The sequence below is a fragment of the Carettochelys insculpta genome, chromosome 20, assembly GCF_033958435.1.
Source record: "Carettochelys insculpta isolate YL-2023 chromosome 20, ASM3395843v1, whole genome shotgun sequence".
Classification (NCBI taxonomy): Eukaryota; Metazoa; Chordata; order Testudines; family Carettochelyidae; genus Carettochelys; species Carettochelys insculpta.
This window is the reverse complement of record NC_134156.1, coordinates 7,693,041-7,710,444: the sequence shown is the minus strand read 5'-3', so window position 1 is coordinate 7,710,444 and position 17,404 is coordinate 7,693,041. Positions and strand designations below refer to the sequence as shown.

Sequence of the window (17,404 nt, the reverse complement as noted above, 5' to 3'; positions counted from 1 at the left end):
ATCAGCACCTCTAAGTCCTACTGCAGGTCCTCAAACCTCAGTCTAACTCATAACTCCATTTACCCCACTCACCACAGCTTAATAACGCCAGCTCTGCCAACCTCACCAAAGATGTAGAACTGATTGTGGCCTGCCACACCAGCCACACAACCCTGATTGATTGCAGTGTACCGGGCACCATGTTGCGAAATTCCAAGATCTGGCTTCATCCTGCAAATCCGTGAATCTCTGGCATGACCCTACAAGTGGCACCAAGAAGGGTTCGGGCGTGCATCCCTTTACGCCTGGCTGAAGAGTTTGAGGGCACAGAGTGCTGGGCTGCTCTTGTCCAGTGTGGCTAAAGAGCCTCTTAAGGCCACTTTTGAATAGAGCAAGTGACTGTCAGATCTTTGCAGATTATGACAAAAAGGGAATATTTCTCCATGCAACGCAGTCAACCTGTGGAACTCCTTGCTGGAGGAGGTTGTGAAGGCCAGGACTTTAACAGGGTTAAAAAAGAGCTAGATACATTCACGGAGGATAGGTCCCTCAATGGCTATTAGCCAGGATGGGCAGGAACAGTGTCCCTAACCTCTATTTGTCAGAAGCTAGGAATAGGTGACTAGGGATGGATCACTGGAGGATTCCCTGCTCTGTTCATTCCCTCTGGGCACCTGGCTTTGGCCAATGTCAGAAGACAGAAGGGTGGAGCCTCATGGACCTTTGGTCTGGCCCATTATGGCCATCAATGGTGTCTTTTTTTTTTTTTTTTTTTTATCATCCATGGGCAGAATAAATTTTGTTATGTGCACGAAGGCCTGCACGGATGTGCACCACCAAAAGCAACGCATACTGCCCACTGTGGCATCTGTGGGTGCTCTGCTCATCAGCTGGGCAGCACCTCAATCTCCCTTGGGTGGCCACACAAGTGCTCAGCCCACAGGGAACACCGACGACCATTCTTACTTACTTATGTAATATTTCATACAAAGTCGGTTCACTTTATGCTCAGGCTTTGGGGCTGACCACACGTATGGAATCCCTCTAGTCGCTCTGATTAACTAGAACTTCTCTAATCTAGCACGCTCTCGTCCGGCAACATCCGGAGCCCAGCGTGATGTTAGTTAGCCGGATGACTACTTATCATGGGTCTGGCCAAGTGTCCTGGGGTCCCATAAAGTTTGTTTCCAGCCACAGTCCTGGCTCTCAGTGTTCTATGCTGTTACTTAGCTGTGATTTACCCCCTAAATGTCTTCTAAGAGCCTCATAAGCGTGGAAGTGTTGGTAACATACTAGACAATGTTGACCTCCCATGATCTGGCAAATTCTCTTGTTCAGTGCCAGTCAGAGCCTGAGGGCGCCTGATGAGAGAGGTTCAACTCGCATCTCACAACTGAAATTAATGACTGATCCATTACTGCCCTAACTCTAATCATCCCCTCTCTGATCCCAGAAATATTAACCCTGCACATTACCAATCTTTTGCTTCGTCTAATCAGTCACCATCCGTTCACCTTAGCTAACTGGCACCATCCCCAGTTACTGACCTCTGAGCTTGCTCAATAATGAAGACTCCTCTGCTTTTTGACACTAAACCCAAGCTGGGTACGTCCCCTTGAGCAGTGGAGCACAGGTGGGTGTGGCACCAAGCCCTTGTGAATTTATACCCTGTGCACCGCTGCAATGACATTTACGCAAAATACGCCTTGTGAGGTATCCCTCACAACGAACAGCACCAATGTCACACAGTAAGATCCTTGTGAAATGTATCTTGGCTTGTGCAAGATCTTGGCTTATTCTTTGCCTGGGGAGGGTGGGGGAAATCAGTGCCATGGACTCTGGGGAGTCTAGCTCAAGAACCAACCAGGTATTACTGGAAAAAAGGACTGGTGGAAAAAAAAAAAAAAAACAGCCTTGAGTAATGTCTATTCTATATGCTGTTCAACTCTTCAGCTGAGAGCACGTTTTTACCTCTTGTTTACTTGCTGGTAACCCATTCTAGCTTTGCTCCTTGTATCCGGTATTACGTAGACCAAGGACTTTGGATTAATAATCTCATCTGACGTTTCCTACCAGCCAGCTAAGCACTGTGCTGGAAGGGAAGGGTAGGGTGTGCGTACCTCACTTAATGTTAAGAAGCTGCCTTAGGTGAGCATACAGTGACAGGGACCGTGCCTTGCAGGGGGACATCCCTCAGTAGCTTGGGGGCTGGACTTGCCTGATTGTTGTCTGCTAGGCACAGCCACAAACTGCAGGGGTGCTCTGAGTCTGGAGCACCCATAGGAAAAGATATGATGTGCTCAGCATCCATCAGCTGCTCTCCTCGCCCCAGCACCCGCCACTGATCAGCGGTTCAGTAGGCAAGAGGTACTGGGGGAGGGGAGGAGTGGGAAGATGCGGAGGGAGGGTCCTGGAAGATGTGGGCGGAGCAGGGAGAGGAAGGGGCGGAGAAGAGGTGTGGCCTCGTGGGAAAGGCAGAGCCTCAGCGCTGAGCAGGGCTGGAGCACCCGGGGTGAAGCTGAGGTTTGGCTGGGAGGCCCTTGAGGAGTTTGCTGGGGCGGGAGGCAGACAGGCTGGCTGGCAGGCAGCTGACACTGACTGACCTGCGGCGAAGCTCACGCTTGCTGAGGCAGAGAGGTGACGCAGCGGTTCACTGATTTGCATATCCCCAGCCGTGCACTTCAGTGCAACGTCCAACTCCAGTCCAGACCAGGTGGAAGCAAGGGCTGCCCATATCTTCCAGTCCCACAGCATGACTGGGGATCCATTGCCGATGGGGGCTGCCTGCTTGCCCTCAGGGCGGAGCGCGAGCCCTACCTCGTGGCAGATTTCACACCCACCCTTGCAAAAAAAAAAAAAAAGGTTCCCTGTGACAGGGCCTTGGTGCCCTCTTCCCTTGGCTTCCCCTTACCTTTCTGTAGCTCTCCACACTCTCCATCTGACTCTCCTGGCAGATGCAGAGGTTGAGGAAATTCTGCCACTCATTCTTCAAGGCTTCCTGGTGAACCTGCAGAGGGACAGATCTGTTATACATATCTCAGAGCTGGATGAGACCTTGAAAGGGTCATCAAGTGCAGTGCCCAGCACCATCCCAGAGAGATTTTTTTTTTTTCAAATATATATTTGCACCAGATCCCTAAATGGCCCCCTCAAGAACTGAACTAATAACCTTAGTATTTGCAACCCAATGCTCTAACCACTGAGCCATACATCCCTCTAGGTCTCACTATTCTCCCTCTCAGCTCAACTCCCCCCAACCTTGGTGACTCATTTTTGCCAGTCCCAGAGATCACCGCAGTAGCTGCCACCAAGCCCTCAGAGAGATGGCAGGGAAAGCCGCGGCGTGATGCTGCAAGAGGTAGCAGACGCCCAGCTTACGTCTTTACGCCCCTATTTCTTATAGGGCCTTAACTCTGACCCCACTACTGTGGATGCAAACTTGCACCCATATTTTATTGCAGGTGCATCACTGTATGTGCTGCATTAAGGTCACCTGTGGAAAAATGTGGCCCTTAAATTGAGCTCCAGTGCTTTAGGGCATTGCGCCTCTCAGGACTGACAGCATGCTGACAGCCTCATCTGTATATGATTGCCAAAGGAGGCAAGCCGGCTGTATTGCTCTCTGATTCCTGCTGGTCTGGAAGAGTCTGTTAATGCTCCCATCCCTGGCGGAGACACTGTGAGGCAAGTGTTGAATGAAACACATGGCGGCAGAAAGAGAGATTTCCAGGAGGGCACAGGTCAAGGGGAACTTGTGACTCCACTTAAGCAATCTATTGCTGTTTTCCCTGACTCTTGGATCTGGGGCAGGACTTTCCCTTCTTTTGTGGCCTCGGTTGGGTTCAGACAGAGGAGACTGAGGCCTAGATTCTGTTACCTGGGGTCCGCACCATAGAAAATAAGGCCTTATTTAGCTTTTCAAGATGGACTTCTTTTTTACAGACTCTCATGCAGAAATGAGGAGGCCTGTGGCACCTTAAAAACCACAAGATTTATTTGTACATAAGCTTGTGTGGACCAAGACCCATTTTGTCAGATGTCTGTGCACCTGCCACAGGAGCCCTCTGTTTTGTGGATACAGACTAACACAGCTGCCTCTCTTACGCAGAAAACTCAACCCTTACACTGCTGCAGATACAGCTCTTATCAGGAGCATCTTCCAGAGCTGGTAAGGAGTCTATTCTCAGTCTCGCTGTTAGAGGAGAAACCTGCTCCGTACAACACAAAACCAACCTCCAGACCTTAACACGCTGGTGCAACGGGTCTGTTCCCTTCCCTTGCCCTAAAGGGAGCAGAGGCTGAAGCAGCTTTCCTTGCTTTAGCTTTTTAAACAGACTGACTTTCTGCTGCATTTGGTCTTTCAGCAGGCTGGAAGGTAGGTCTCACTGCAGCCAGGAGAGCTTCTGAACTGCACTTCAGCAAGGGTGGTGCAATTTACACAGCAGGTGTAAACTGGTCAGGGAACTGGTGTGAGAGGAAGTGGCACCAAAGGGTGACCTGGTATTCAATGGGAGCTGTCTGAGCGAAGAGCTGGCGTGACTGACATGCCCAGGAGACAGACAGGGCATGTGTAAGGGGTGACAGGGGAAGGGGTGAATGATAAAGCAGCCCCTGACATAATTTAACTTATATTAAATCATCCAGAACGCTAACAGGGCTAATCTCAGCCTTCGCGTAAGCAGGCCTAGCTCCCTTTGACTTCAAGGCAAGTTAAAACAGCTTGGCACCCTGTAGGGAACATATCTGGACTTTGTGTAAGCCAGGGTAACTCCCACTGAAAACAGCGGGGGCTGAGCTTGCTTACTCTGGGGGTGAATTTGATCCCCACCAGCCGCCAGTCCAGTGTAAGTTACACTCACTTTGCACAGAGGCTAGTGCCCTTCCTCGAGTGCTCCCTTGAAAGGACCTCAGGAGAGAGGAAAGGACTCGCCTCCCGAACAACAGGAGCCGAGGTCGCCCAGATGTGCTTCACAGGAGGCTCCAGAGCCCAGCATGCATCCGGCCTCCCTGCTGGGCTCGTACTACCTACCCATGCTGAAGCTGGGCTAGCTCAGGCAGTCCACAGCTCTTGCTGTGTAGACAGATCCTTGTCTGGGGCAGGAAAAACGTAACTCTGCAAGGATTCTCTCGGAAATGCTCAGCTTGACGCAGGAGTTCGCAGCCAAAGTCCTAGCGGCCAGCTCAGCATGGCAGGATGGGGGAAGGAAAGCAGCCCCCACCTGGGTCCCCTACCTGGATTGGCTCCACAGCTGGGTGCTTCAGTTCAATCATCCTGTCCCCGTCATCCTGGAGCAGGTTCACACGCTCCTCCTGGTTAAGAAGCTCATTAGCCTTGAAGTCCTGAGAGAGACATGAAGGGATTTAAAGGCAGGAGTCGCAGCCAGGCTGCCTGCCTCAGTGAAGCAGAGAAGTGATAGCCGGGGTGTGAAAGCGCCAGCCCGCAGGAGGGAGAGAAGCACAAGCAAGGTGTAAATGCTGGCGGTGGCCATGCATGGGGCTGGCAGAGATGAGGTATATGCATGTTTGTCCTAAGTACACGTTCATGCCCAGGTTCTCCGTGAACTGGCCTTGCTTTTGGGTTAGTAGCTAATTAGCTGTACCAGACAGAACAGGGGGTTGGGGGCAGGGGCAGAGGTCAGCTAGAAAGAGTCCTCTAAACAACAGAGACAGCCCCTCTCCCGGACACACGCACCTCATACTCCTGGCGCACGCCTGGCAGGTCAGCCATTTGGTCACTCCAGTCCTGCTTCAGAATTTTGTTCTGCTGGTCTGTGAGGTAACCCAGCTCCTTGGTGCAGCACTGCAGATGGTGGTACAGACTGCCCAGGCTCTGCCCTCGCCCGACGGAGGCTTTCTGCCCATTCACATCAAAGAGAGGAGACTTCAGTGCCCAGGCTGAGACGTGTCCAGTCCTTGGACCCAGGGTGATTGTTACCTCATCCTGAGAGGCCTTTTCAAACCGCTCCCCTCACGAGGTCCTACTGGACATCACTTTCATCCCCTCTTCCCTCATTCTTCTCAAACAGGAGGTTTTTCTCAAACCACTGGTGCCGTGGGGAGCCGGGGGGCAGGGGTAGAAGTGTTCCTAGTGTGGCAAATATTTGCCCTATTTGGCCTTTCTTGGTTTTAACTATGGAGGGCAGTTGCCCGGAAGCAGGATCTTGGTTCTTACTAACTCCTCTCTCCCGGCTGCTGACTCCCCATCCGGCAAAATTTGGAGCTGGATTTCGAACACCCCAGGGTCCAGAGGCGTTTGGATCTGTGGATCTGGTCCCTCTGATTCCCAAAGAGACCCATGATCCCCTGCTTGTGGTGATTTAATCCTCTCCAGAGCAGTGGATTGTGGGGTCAAACAGAAGACAACAGTTACGATTCTCCCCAGGCGTACTGGCCTAGTGACTCCACATCCAACGATGCGGCTCTTGATTTGCCCAGAGAGAGGGGATGATCAGCCCTTGCGATGTTAAGAAGCAACACATGAAGTGGCAGGGCCTTGGGCCAGAAGCTGCGTTCCCACCCTGCCCACCCAGGGAACGAGCCCCAAGGCTGCAACGACCCCCCCACCCGTGGCATATCCAGAGAGCCAGGCCAAGCCGATTTCCCGGACGCGGACAAAAAGCAAGCGAGGCACGGCACACGGAGCAAGGCTCTTACCAGCAAGTCCTTGTACTGGCTCTTTAAATCCGCCGCATTCTGTGGGGTACCCAGCCCCAGCAAAGGAAGAGGGAGAAGAGTGCAGGCAGTCAACAGGCAGGCTTGGGGAACATTTGCCCCCACACTTACAAACTGCTCAAGAACTGCCCCAACTCCCCCGCCCCTGCTGGCCCTACCCCTCCGCTGCACCCCTTCCTCCAAGCCCCGCCCCTGCTCCGTCCCTTCCCACCCCTTCCCCCCTGCCCCACAATGCAAGCTGTGGAACATGGCGCCCTGGCACAGGAAACCAGCAAGGGTCAGCCCCCTCCTCCTGTGCTCACGATGGCAGCTGGAGATACCCAGCAGCCTGCTTCACCCGGGCCAGCCCTGTCGCCCTCCCCCAGCCCGCTGCACCCCGCTTCACTGCGGCGGAGGGAAGTGGAACACTGCGGGGTGGGAGAGGGCAGGGTGAGGTGGGGCACAGCTGGTGGCCAGGGGAAGCCCCACCCCCACTGCTGCCCTGCACCAGGCCCCCTTCCTCCAGGTAATCCTCAGGGCTTGTCCGCAGGACGGTTGAGGTGGCTGCTGCAGGGCACTTCGTGCAGGGTCTGGGGTGACCACCGCCAAACCGTCCTTTGCTTCTGGAATTGGCAGCCAGAGAGCGACAGCTGTTGGCAGGATGCCCAGCTCTGAAGGCAGTGTCCTGCCAGCAGCAGCACAGAGGTGAGGGTGACAAGGCCATACCAGGCCAGCCTGAGTTCTGTGCTCCTGCTGGTGGCTGCATCTTCAGAGCTGGACTTCCTGGTCACAGCCACCAAGCTCCAGCGGCCCAGCTCTGAAGACAGAGCTGCTACCGGGGTAGAAGTTCAGCAGCCCCCCTACAATAACCTCAACTCCTTTTGGGTCAGTCAGGACACCTACAAACACCACCAGGGCATTTCAGATTGAAACAGCCGAAATAATAAAACTCACTACGACTTAAATCCTCTGGCTGTGAAAACTGACCAGAATGGCCGCAAGTTTAGTAGGACCCTAGTCCTGGAGCACAGAAGTGACAACAAAGGCCACAAGGTTGGCCAGAGAGGCTTGGATTTCTGAAGGCCAACAAAACAAACTTCAAAAGAAATGCCTCTTCATTTATGACAATGGACCCCAAACATGGCTGGCATTGACAATTCATATATGCTGGAGCAATATCCACACCAAGTGTCAGGCAAGGATTTTGAACCAGACTGGCCTCAAAGAATCTGCCCCAGGTTTTGCCCTGGGCTCATCAGGGCCATGGGAGGAGAATCAGTGCTCTAGAGCATCTCATGCATACAGATATCACCAATAGCCCCATGAGGGGCTGTGATGTCTTCTTGGAATGTAAGAAGGAAGCCGTGTACAGAATGAAGGTGACAATGACCATGTGGGTCCCCGGGATTCCCACCAGGTGTGCGCGTAAGGCTCGCGGGGCTGTGCGTGGAGATGGAGAAAGAGAGGGAGAGAGGGAGGGAGACCTTACTGGGGCATGGAGGTTCTTGATCTGGAGGCCGTAGGCGTCTATCTCTTTCTGGAGGATGTTGTGTTCGGCTATTTGCTTCTCCAGCTCTGGCACGGTGGGGCCATACTGCCCGGCACTGACTTGCTTCTGCACACAAACCAGCAATGTGGTGAGCGCCCAGGTTGTGTTCTCAACTAGGAGATATAAAACCCCCACCCTCAGCTCCTGCCACCAGACGCTAGTGCCAGAAGTTCTGCTGGGAACTTTCCACTGCAGCTTGGTGCTGGGAATTGGAAACTCCAGTACCCAGACTCCTCTCTTCAAACGGGAGGAGAAGGGAGGGCCCATTTGTAAGCACGGCTGGTTACTCGTATCTCTTTCAGCTGCTCTTTGTCCAAATGCATAGACAGCAAAGAGGGTATTTATGCCCCGCTGCCCAACAGTGGGGCAGGGGCTCAACACAGCAGTTAGAAACCCACAGCTGGCCTGACTCTGCTTCATGGGCCTTGGGCTAAGGGACTGTTTAACTGTGAGGCTGGAGGGTCCCGGAGCTCGGGCTGTAGCCTGAATCCCAATGTCTACATCATAGTGAAGCAGCCCCTTAGCTTCAGTGAACACCTGATTGCAGTGTGGACACCCCCAGTGAGTTTGGACTGGTTCTCCTGGGATATGAACTGGAGCTGCTTGTGTTTCACCTGACAAACGGGGCTTGTGGGGTGATGCCACCTGCTCCCAGGGCACTTTCTAATTAGGCTGTGTTAACTCAAGGGCTAATCCCACCCCCAGGCCGCCCAGAGCTTGCAGTATAGCAAAGGCCCCAGTATGCCAGGAGAGCACCTTGCACACGCTCCTTACGGAGGCAGGCTGCTCACATCCGCCGTGGGATCAGCTTGGCAAATCCCCAGCCAATGCTCAGAACCGAAAACAGATCTCCCACCCTGTGGGAAGTGAGCTAAAAAGCCCCCAGGACCCTTCCCCTTGCTCCCCTGGAGCAAGCTGTACACGAGAGCGGAGGCCAGTCTAAAGGGAAAGGGCAACAGTCTGTCCTGGGTGTCTCAGCGTCTCAGGCACACAAGCAGCCCTGTTCTGCTGGCTGACGTACGAGTGCCGGCGTGAATGTCCACAGAGCCCCGGCCCCTGGTGCTGCTGCTTTTACCTGCTTCTGCTCGAGGACTTTGGCCCAGTCCACCTTGGAGCCCCCTTCAGGGGCATTAAATTTTTCGTAGAGATCTCGATATTCGGCACATTGGTGTGTCACGCGGTCATGGAGCTGCTTGATACTGTATGGAAGGAGGGAGGGAGGGAACATCTCATTGCTGGTTCTTGCTGGGGACTAGAACAGAACAAAGGGCAACCTCCCGGCTCCACGCAAGTCAGGGGGAGTTCTGGGGAGCCAGGAGTCCAGTCAAAGAGCCCAGCACACTGTGCTTTTTCCTCTTGACCCAGCCACCCTTGGGGTAACCGGCACGTGCTGAGGCCTTCTGGCTGGGCAGGAGGGTGGTCTCTCCTGAGCTAAGCTCCCAGGTGAGCTCAGGAATGGAGTGCAGGTGTTTGTGTTTGCACCCGGTTCAGTCAGGGCACTTCCATCCCCCCCACAAAGGAAAAACCAACGGCTCTAAGAGCATTTTCCCATCCAGATTTTCATGCTTGAGTCGGGGAGACTGCACCAGGGAGAGGAAAGTCATGAACATGACGACTCTCACCAGGGAAGGTGCTTTGAGCTGCACCGCTGCTCTGCAAAACTGCTTTAACCCTTTGTGCTAGTTTCCAGTGCTGCCACAGGAAAACAGCTCTCCCCACTGGTTTGAGTGTATTTTGGGGGGAGCAGGTGGCTTAGCGGCCAATGCACTGGAATGGGACTTGGGTGACCTGGTTTCTCTTCCTGGCTCTGCCATGGCTTTGCAGGGTAAACTTTGCAAGTCGCATCGCCTCCCTGCTGCAAAATGGGGATAACGGTCTTCTGCCACGTGCTTCGAGACCTCTGAAGCAACAGAGCTATTAAGTACTAATAGGATGACATGCCAGGTGGTGATTTTTGAGCTTTGTATTTGGTTTGCCATGTGCCCAGATAGGGGAGGTTGAGAAACATTCCCTTTTCGATGCTCTTCGTACAGACGTACACTCATCTGCACAAGCAATTACTGGAGCAGCTGTTAGCGCACCCGGCCCATTTGTGCGCACATAGGGGGATCTGGATGTCTAAACACCCATGGCCCTGCACACGCAGGGGAGGCGGCTCTCGGGCTGCACTCCTGGGAACCTGGCCCATGATGGTTTATGTTTTGTTGCACCATTGTTCAACCAAATTGGTTGCACCAGGGAGAGACGACAAGAACAAGAATGTTCAGGTGCTGCATGAGACAGCAGCCAGGCCTGGTGCTGAGACTGAACTTTCCCCGTTCAACCCTTTATGAGCATTTGCTCTTCAGTCCTTGAAACACCCTTCTGAGAGGGGTAGTATTCCCAGTTTACCAATGGGGAAACTGAGGCAGAAAAGGTCTGTGACCAAAGCCACAGAGAGTCACGTAGGCACTTTGGGGCAGGGGGCTGAGTTTGTACAGGGCCTAGCCCTACCGCTCTACAAATAATAAACCTGATTCCTTCGTGCAGCCCACTAAAAGCAGCACAAACAGCTCCTCCTCCACTTACTCTTTTTCTATTTCAGTAGCTTGGGGATGCTTCAGCCTCTTGGCTTTGTCCACATCCAGGAAGAGGTCCTTCAGCAGGGTCTCTGCCTCCTTCAGGCTCCTCGCGTTCTCCTGCTGGAACTTGAATGCCTTGTTCTGCCGGTAGTTACTGACGTCCTGTCGTCCACAGGGAACAGCCACAAAACCCCCACGTGGCCCAGATGCCAGGGTTAGTTTGCAAGGGAGGGAACGAGGTCAGAGTACTGCTATGGGGTGTCATCTTCCCGAATGTCAGGTTCTTGCAGGCTCACCTAGTAAGTCTCCTCTGTTATCTAGGTCCCTCTTATCTGTAAGGGATCCAGGCTCAGATCACCCAGCAAGCCATAGCCGAGATGCTAATGCATGGTACAAACGCCAGCAGCTGCACAATTGTCATGGGTGCTGCATTTCCTGGCAAGGTGTGGGAAGTGTGTGGGGCTGCAGCATCCCCATGTTTTGCACCAGACATCCTGGTCACCAGCATCAGCACCAGCCCCTCAAGGTCTACTGGCCCTGTATTGTTACTGGCTAGGGTCCCAGTTACCTGGCCCACTGTTGCCCAGGGACTCTGGCCAGCCCTGGATCCCACTTAGTGGCTGGCTCCGGGGCCCTGCTGCATGACCCAGGGCTCTTGTCACCAGCCTGGTGGCTGTCAAGAGAGCACCGCTGCTGGACCCGGGTCCCACTCGGCCACCAGCTCTGCACGTCTGGGAGCTCCACTGCTCGCTCAGGGCCCTACCCAGCCACCAGCCCCACACCCAGGGGCTCCACTGCCGATCCCAGTGTGCTGGCCACCAGCCCTTCACATGGGGTTCCAGCTGCTGGCCCCCGCTCTAGCAGGCAGTGAGGGGCCTGGATGGGGTAAGAGAGGGGTCTACACATGGCCCAATGCTGACATTCTTACTCCCCGCCACACCAGCGCCTTTGTCTGAGGCCCACTTCGCCAGCCCCATCTCCCTGTCCAGCAGTTACCTGCTTGAGCTTGGACTGCGTTTCCAGGATGTCCTTCTCTACCTGGTCCGCATTCTTCTGCAGGCGGGAGATGAGGACGGACAGCTCATTGGCCGAGGACCTGAAGGGCAAGTGGAAACAAGCTGGTGGATAAAAGTGAACCACCCTCCTGAAGCAGGTCTCACTCACCACCTGCAGCCCTTCTCAACAGCCACACAGCTGTTGGTTGCTCAGGACTACGAACATCAGGTTCGTTCAGGCTCCAGGAAACTCAGGTCTACAAGGTGGCAAAGAAGAGTGGTCTGTGCAGTCCCAGGGTTAGTCCAACATTGCATAGGAACCGGTGGTTCCATTTTCCTCCCCTGCTGTCTCTTGGGAGAGCTTTCTGCACACGGAGTGCTGCCGCTGTGTTTTACAGTAGCTCTTGGTGCACCAAAATTTGGACTCGTGGCACTGGAGAGTTAACCAGGCCAGAACATCACTCTGTTGGGGCGAACTAGGCCCCTGCCCTTTCCCTGGATTCTTGCTTGAGAACTTGCAATCCCCTGCGCATCACATTACCAACTGTGGTACTCTCCCCTTCTGGATCCCGGTCACCATTCGCCACTGCACAGGCTCAGAGAACACCAGAACCAGAAGGGACCTCGAACGGTCATCCAGTCCGGTCCCTCCACTCACCACTGCTGGTGCCAGAAAGCCAAATGGCAGCTCAGCAAAGAGGGCTGCCCGGAAACCAGAAGCCCTCTCTGTCGACAGATTGTTATACTTCCAATTTTTGAGGGATAATACTGTTGAGGCTAATGCAGAGCTCTGTCGAGACTCTGTCAACAGAATACTTTACGTATGTAACGCATCAGAGAGGTCGCCGTGTTAGTCTGTATCTTCGAGAACAACAAGAAGTCCTGTGGCACCTTATAAACTAACAGATATTTTGGAGCACCAGCTTTCGTGGCCAAAGAACCACGATGCACCTGACAAAGCAGGTCTTTGCCCACGAAAGTAGATGCTCCAAAATATCTGTTAGTCTATAAGGTGCCACGGGACTTCCGTGTGTAGACGCTCCCTGAGTTACATCGATGCAAGGCCCCTTCCGTCAACAAAACTCTCTAGTGCAGACACAGCCAGAAGGTGCTGATGATGAACGTACCTGGAACAACTGGTGTAAAAACAACGGAGAGGACTGTACGAGTCAAATGAGGGGGATGCTTCTTAACAGCTGGGATAGTGCAATCAGCATAAAGCCTTCCATGGGGATGGAGAGACACACACGAATGAGTAGCATGTGAAAAGTAACTGGCACACAAGGCTGGAGGCTGCTCGGCTAGGGCCACCTGTTTGCTAAGTTACACCCAACGTGTAATACACCTTCTTAACGAAAGGGGACTTCCAGGGGAGTTGTACCTGCTTCCACCAGAGCTGCATTCCCTCCGAAGCTGACACCAAAACCGAATACAAACATCCCCCCAGCCCTCTCGAGTCACTCGGACCGGCGTCGACTGCTACATACATTGCAGCAGCCAGAGAGGCGGAGCGGATGGAGAAGCGCACACACACGAACATGCTTTAGACACCTACGCACACAGAAGCAGTTGTGCATTCACACAACCAGTCAGAAGCACACGCTCGTTCACGAGCTCAGACATGCCCAGATGGACTGAAATGCAGACAGCTGCCTGGGGGCGGGGCCCACACGTGGACATTAAAGCGCTCCCCAGAGCTACAGCTAAGTGGCGAGATGCCATTCATTTCACACCAGCTTTCCAATTTCTCACTCTGGTTGCTGCATCCCTGCTTTCTACTTCCCCAGCCTTTGGCGCAGTCTGTGCTTTTCAGCAGCGTTCGGCCAGTCACAGCATCTCTGCGACTCCGTTTCCCCTTCCGCCAGATAGGAAAAATAAGAGCTGGCTCACCGAGCATTGTGAGGACTGTGTACAAAGCTATGGTTACCCTCTGCATAGCTCAGTCCCCATTCTCATGTGGGAAAGTGCTCCTTGCTATGCAGATAATGGATCTTACTGCCCTGATGTGCGCGCACACCCCCCCCCCCCCATGTGCATAGCATGTCTGTGGCAGCAAGACTCCTGCAATAAACTGTGCAAAAGCCAACCATGGGCCTGTCCTCTGAACAGCTGGCTGCACAGTAACCAGCAGAGTCTGAGGGGCACTTCGGAGGAGCAGCCGGCCAGGAGCCTGTCACTGTTGCCAGATCAGTCAGTGCAGGTACTGGCTGGTTTTTTTGCCCCATTTTTCAGGGCATTACCCAGAATCTTCACTCTTCCCTGACACCTCTGGCAGCTCCCCATCTCTGGGATGAGGAGGGGCTCAGAGCAAACACTTGAGCCCCACCCAGGATTCTGGCCCTGGTGCTCTGCTCAGGGAGGGAACCATTAGTCACTGCCTCCCTGCATGTCCAGACGGCGCCACGAATGAATTCGCTCCAAGTTCCGCTTTTGCATTTCTGAGCCAGCTGATAGGGGCAGGGAAAGTCAGCACTCTTCTGAATTACGAACCTCGAGAAGAGCCTGGCCTAAGCTCCCACAGCTGAACGGCCGTGAGCTTTGCAACGCCTGGATTTGGAAGCAGAATTTTCACTGGCTCCTGTTTCTAACAGGCTGAACTGACAGCACGGCCCTGAATGCCACCTCCTATCCAAGTTCCCATTGGGCTCTGAAGTTGACATCTTCTTTTGAAAAGTAATTGGCCTGTGAGGGCTGCATTCCCTTCCAAACTGGCCTCAGAGCTGGCCAAATCGCAGGGACATTGAATATTACCTCCTTGTGTGCACTCAGGAAACCTGGCGAGGTGAAATCCAAAAGCCATCCTTTCTTGGGAGGGAAGGAGGGGACACCCAAGCCTGGACAGTGGAAATTAGAGACCCAGCCATTCATCTGGTCCAACTGCCCTCATAAATACAGCTGTTCCCTACTTGAGAGCGCTGTGTCTTGGGGACATTACACTGAAGATTGTACAATGTCCTTCCTTGCCTGTGCCAGGTCTGCACTTCCTCTGGAGCTGATGGCATTTAAGGCCAAGAATCAGGTGGTAGATTGGAGGTCACCTGGCTGTCAGATGAGGGGCTGCGCCACATGAGAGAACCCCCCTGCTCCATCAGAGGAGCACAGGTGGCAGAGGCTAGGAAGGTTTCAACGGGAGATTTGGGATCAAAGAGGACCTGGGGAAGGGACTCCCCACCCAGACAGGGAACGGCCTGACTCGAGTCACCTGCCATGAGGAGAGGTGGCAGAAGCCTTAAGGGGAAAGACAGGCACGTTAGGTAACACCCAGGCAGGAAGACCTGGCTTGTGGGAAGGTACCGTCAAGCCGAGCCAGGGGCAGTATGAACTACAGACTGGAAAGCCAAGTGCTGGGTTGGGTTGACATGGAACGGTTAGTGTTACAGAACAGAAACCTGGGAAGGGATGAAGGATATGGGTCCTGCTCAGGGACCTTGAAGGAGAGACACTGAAGCAGCACCTAGGCCTTGTGTTGGGGTGAATAAGCCCCAGCGATGCAGCCCTTCCCTTGGGAGACGGTCCTACTGTTACATCTTACTAACGGCAATGCCAGCTGCCCTACATCTGTTGCAATTACCCCTTTTAAATCTCCAGCATTACGCTGCTGTCCGCTCCTGGCCTAGTGACAAGCAGCATAACTCAGCCTCTCCCCCGAAGTCTGCCTTTCCAGCCCCTTGGAGAGTTCCACTTGCCCTCTTCTGCCTTTGTGTCCACATCCTCCAACTGCAGATGAAGCCAGGAGACTGGATATCATGGGAGCATCCTGCCACCCCCATACAGGGATGAGCATTTAAAGTGCAGCCCAAGTGGAGGGAAGCCTGGATCCTCAGGCTGAAGAGCTGACACATGGATTTTTTTTTGAGCCCGGAGAGACACCACTTGGACTAACGAATGGAACAAGATATTGGATGCCAGGTGTGTCGTCTCTCGGACATGTCATTTTATCTCACCTGGTAGGATCTGAACCTAATTTACCCGGATGTAACCATGTCGACTGCAACCGGGCAGCACCACTGGCGGCAGCATTTGGCAGATGTGTGGTTCCCCATCGGCAGAAGGGATAAGAACATTCCCCCCTCACGTGGGACTAATTACCGCTTTGAAGGCATCGAGCACCCTTTTAGTAATTCTTTGGTTCAGTTCCTAGGACACCTCACTTCTACCAGGGACTTCAGTTATCTGCCCGGGATAGTCTCATCTTCTGCCTAGCACAAACAGGAGCATTGCCCACCTCTTATTCCCACCTGCCCTGCTGCATTCCAATAGGGCTACAAGCACCTTCTCTCTTCATTCCCCTGCCCGCTCCCCTTAACTCCGGGCCATTTTCCTTGTGTTCCCAAGTGAAAGTTGCTAAACTGCTTCATTCTGCCCAGGGCTTACTTAGCATCTTGGTCTGCACGGAAGCCTCTAATCCACCACTTTGCCCAGGCCCCCGTCTGCTGGATCCTGCGGCAGCCCATAGCCTGTTCCACTGATGTTCAAAGGGGCTCAGCCAGACCAGCAGGAGGCACACTTAGCCTATTAGTACCCAGGCCTGCCCAGCCGTGCCAGGAGGAGTCATGGGTAGACCTGAAAAGCTTTCCAGTTCCACCACACCTGAGGCAGCCAACTCCAGTAGCTCAGGGTCAGTTCTGCCTCCTCCTGTGACCAGTCACATGTACAGCACCAGTGCTCCAACTCAGCCGCCCCTAGATGTAAGGCTGGGAGCCAGGAATACCTCCCTCTGACACTGAACTCCTGCCAGGACCTCGGCTGAGCCATTTCACCTCTCAATCTCAATTTCCTCAGCTCCTACAGATGGGGGGTGATACTGACCAACCCCTCAGCCTGAGGCTGGGTCAGTCAACGTCCGTTAAACACTTCAGGAGTGCCAGGCCCTACAGGTGCCCTGCATGCTGGCTTGACTCTCTAAGCAGGAAAGAGACTGACCTAAGATGGTCTACAAGCCCCCCTGCCCCACCCAGCACAGGAGGCAGAGTTCAGCTCTCACCGGTCCCTCGGGTGACTCATTACCCCAGAGGAGGTGCAGGTGGGCACAGGGCCAGTCTCTCTCACCAGGGCATGACAGGAGCAATCTCAAAATGAGACAAGAAAACGGGCCTGGAAAAATTTTAAAGAGCACCACCCGCCCCCAGCTGCCAGGTATTTGGATTGTTTAAATCAGATTTTGGAGGTTTCAATACAGACCAGCCTGGCTGACAGGGACAAGGCCAGATTGCTTCACAAACAGGTTGGGGTGAGGGAGGAGGCTGTAGAAATGTAGATTGCTGGCAGGCCTCTGGGTAGGGATCTTACTGCAGAGCTAGGCCCTGGAGGGCCCTGAGTCCCAGAGGGGCTGAGAACCTGCAGCCTTCACTGTCAGCTGTGGGTGCTTGGCCCCTCTGAGAACCAGGCTGTAGCACTAGCTGATGAACCGTGGAATAGGGGCCCACTGTGAGATGGCCTATTTACCACGGTAGGGTTTAGTTAAGTGCCAGTTTCTGTAATCAGCTTCTAGGAGACGGGGGCCCATCCGCACGAGCCAGCCTAACCAGGATACAGCCGAGTCTACGAGCTGCTTTTAAACGCTGTAGTTGTGGGCGTGCAGATGGGACAGCTCACTAACCCTGGCTGTCTGCCTCCCCCTCTCCCTCCCTCATTGCAGATGGGGTGTTCCAGGCAGGCTCCTTCCAGGG

The 17,404-nt window shown here is 53.9% G+C and overlaps 1 protein-coding gene across 2 annotated transcripts in view; it reads right to left on the bottom strand.

Annotated features, from left to right (window-relative positions):
- Positions 1–17,404, bottom strand: part of EVPL (envoplakin) — a 46,104-nt gene that overhangs the window by 17,351 nt on the left and 11,349 nt on the right. For both annotated transcript variants that reach the window (XM_075014174.1, XM_075014172.1), the window contains 8 exons: positions 11,737–11,836; positions 10,748–10,902; positions 9,255–9,378; positions 8,120–8,245; positions 6,634–6,672; positions 5,672–5,833; positions 5,212–5,319; positions 2,891–2,986 (listed from right to left, as the gene is read on the bottom strand). In XM_075014174.1, coding sequence (XP_074870275.1) covers positions 2,891–2,986; positions 5,212–5,319; positions 5,672–5,833; positions 6,634–6,672; positions 8,120–8,245; positions 9,255–9,378; positions 10,748–10,902; positions 11,737–11,836 — 910 coding nt within the window. The remainder of the gene's footprint in view (positions 1–2,890; positions 2,987–5,211; positions 5,320–5,671; positions 5,834–6,633; positions 6,673–8,119; positions 8,246–9,254; positions 9,379–10,747; positions 10,903–11,736; positions 11,837–17,404) is intronic.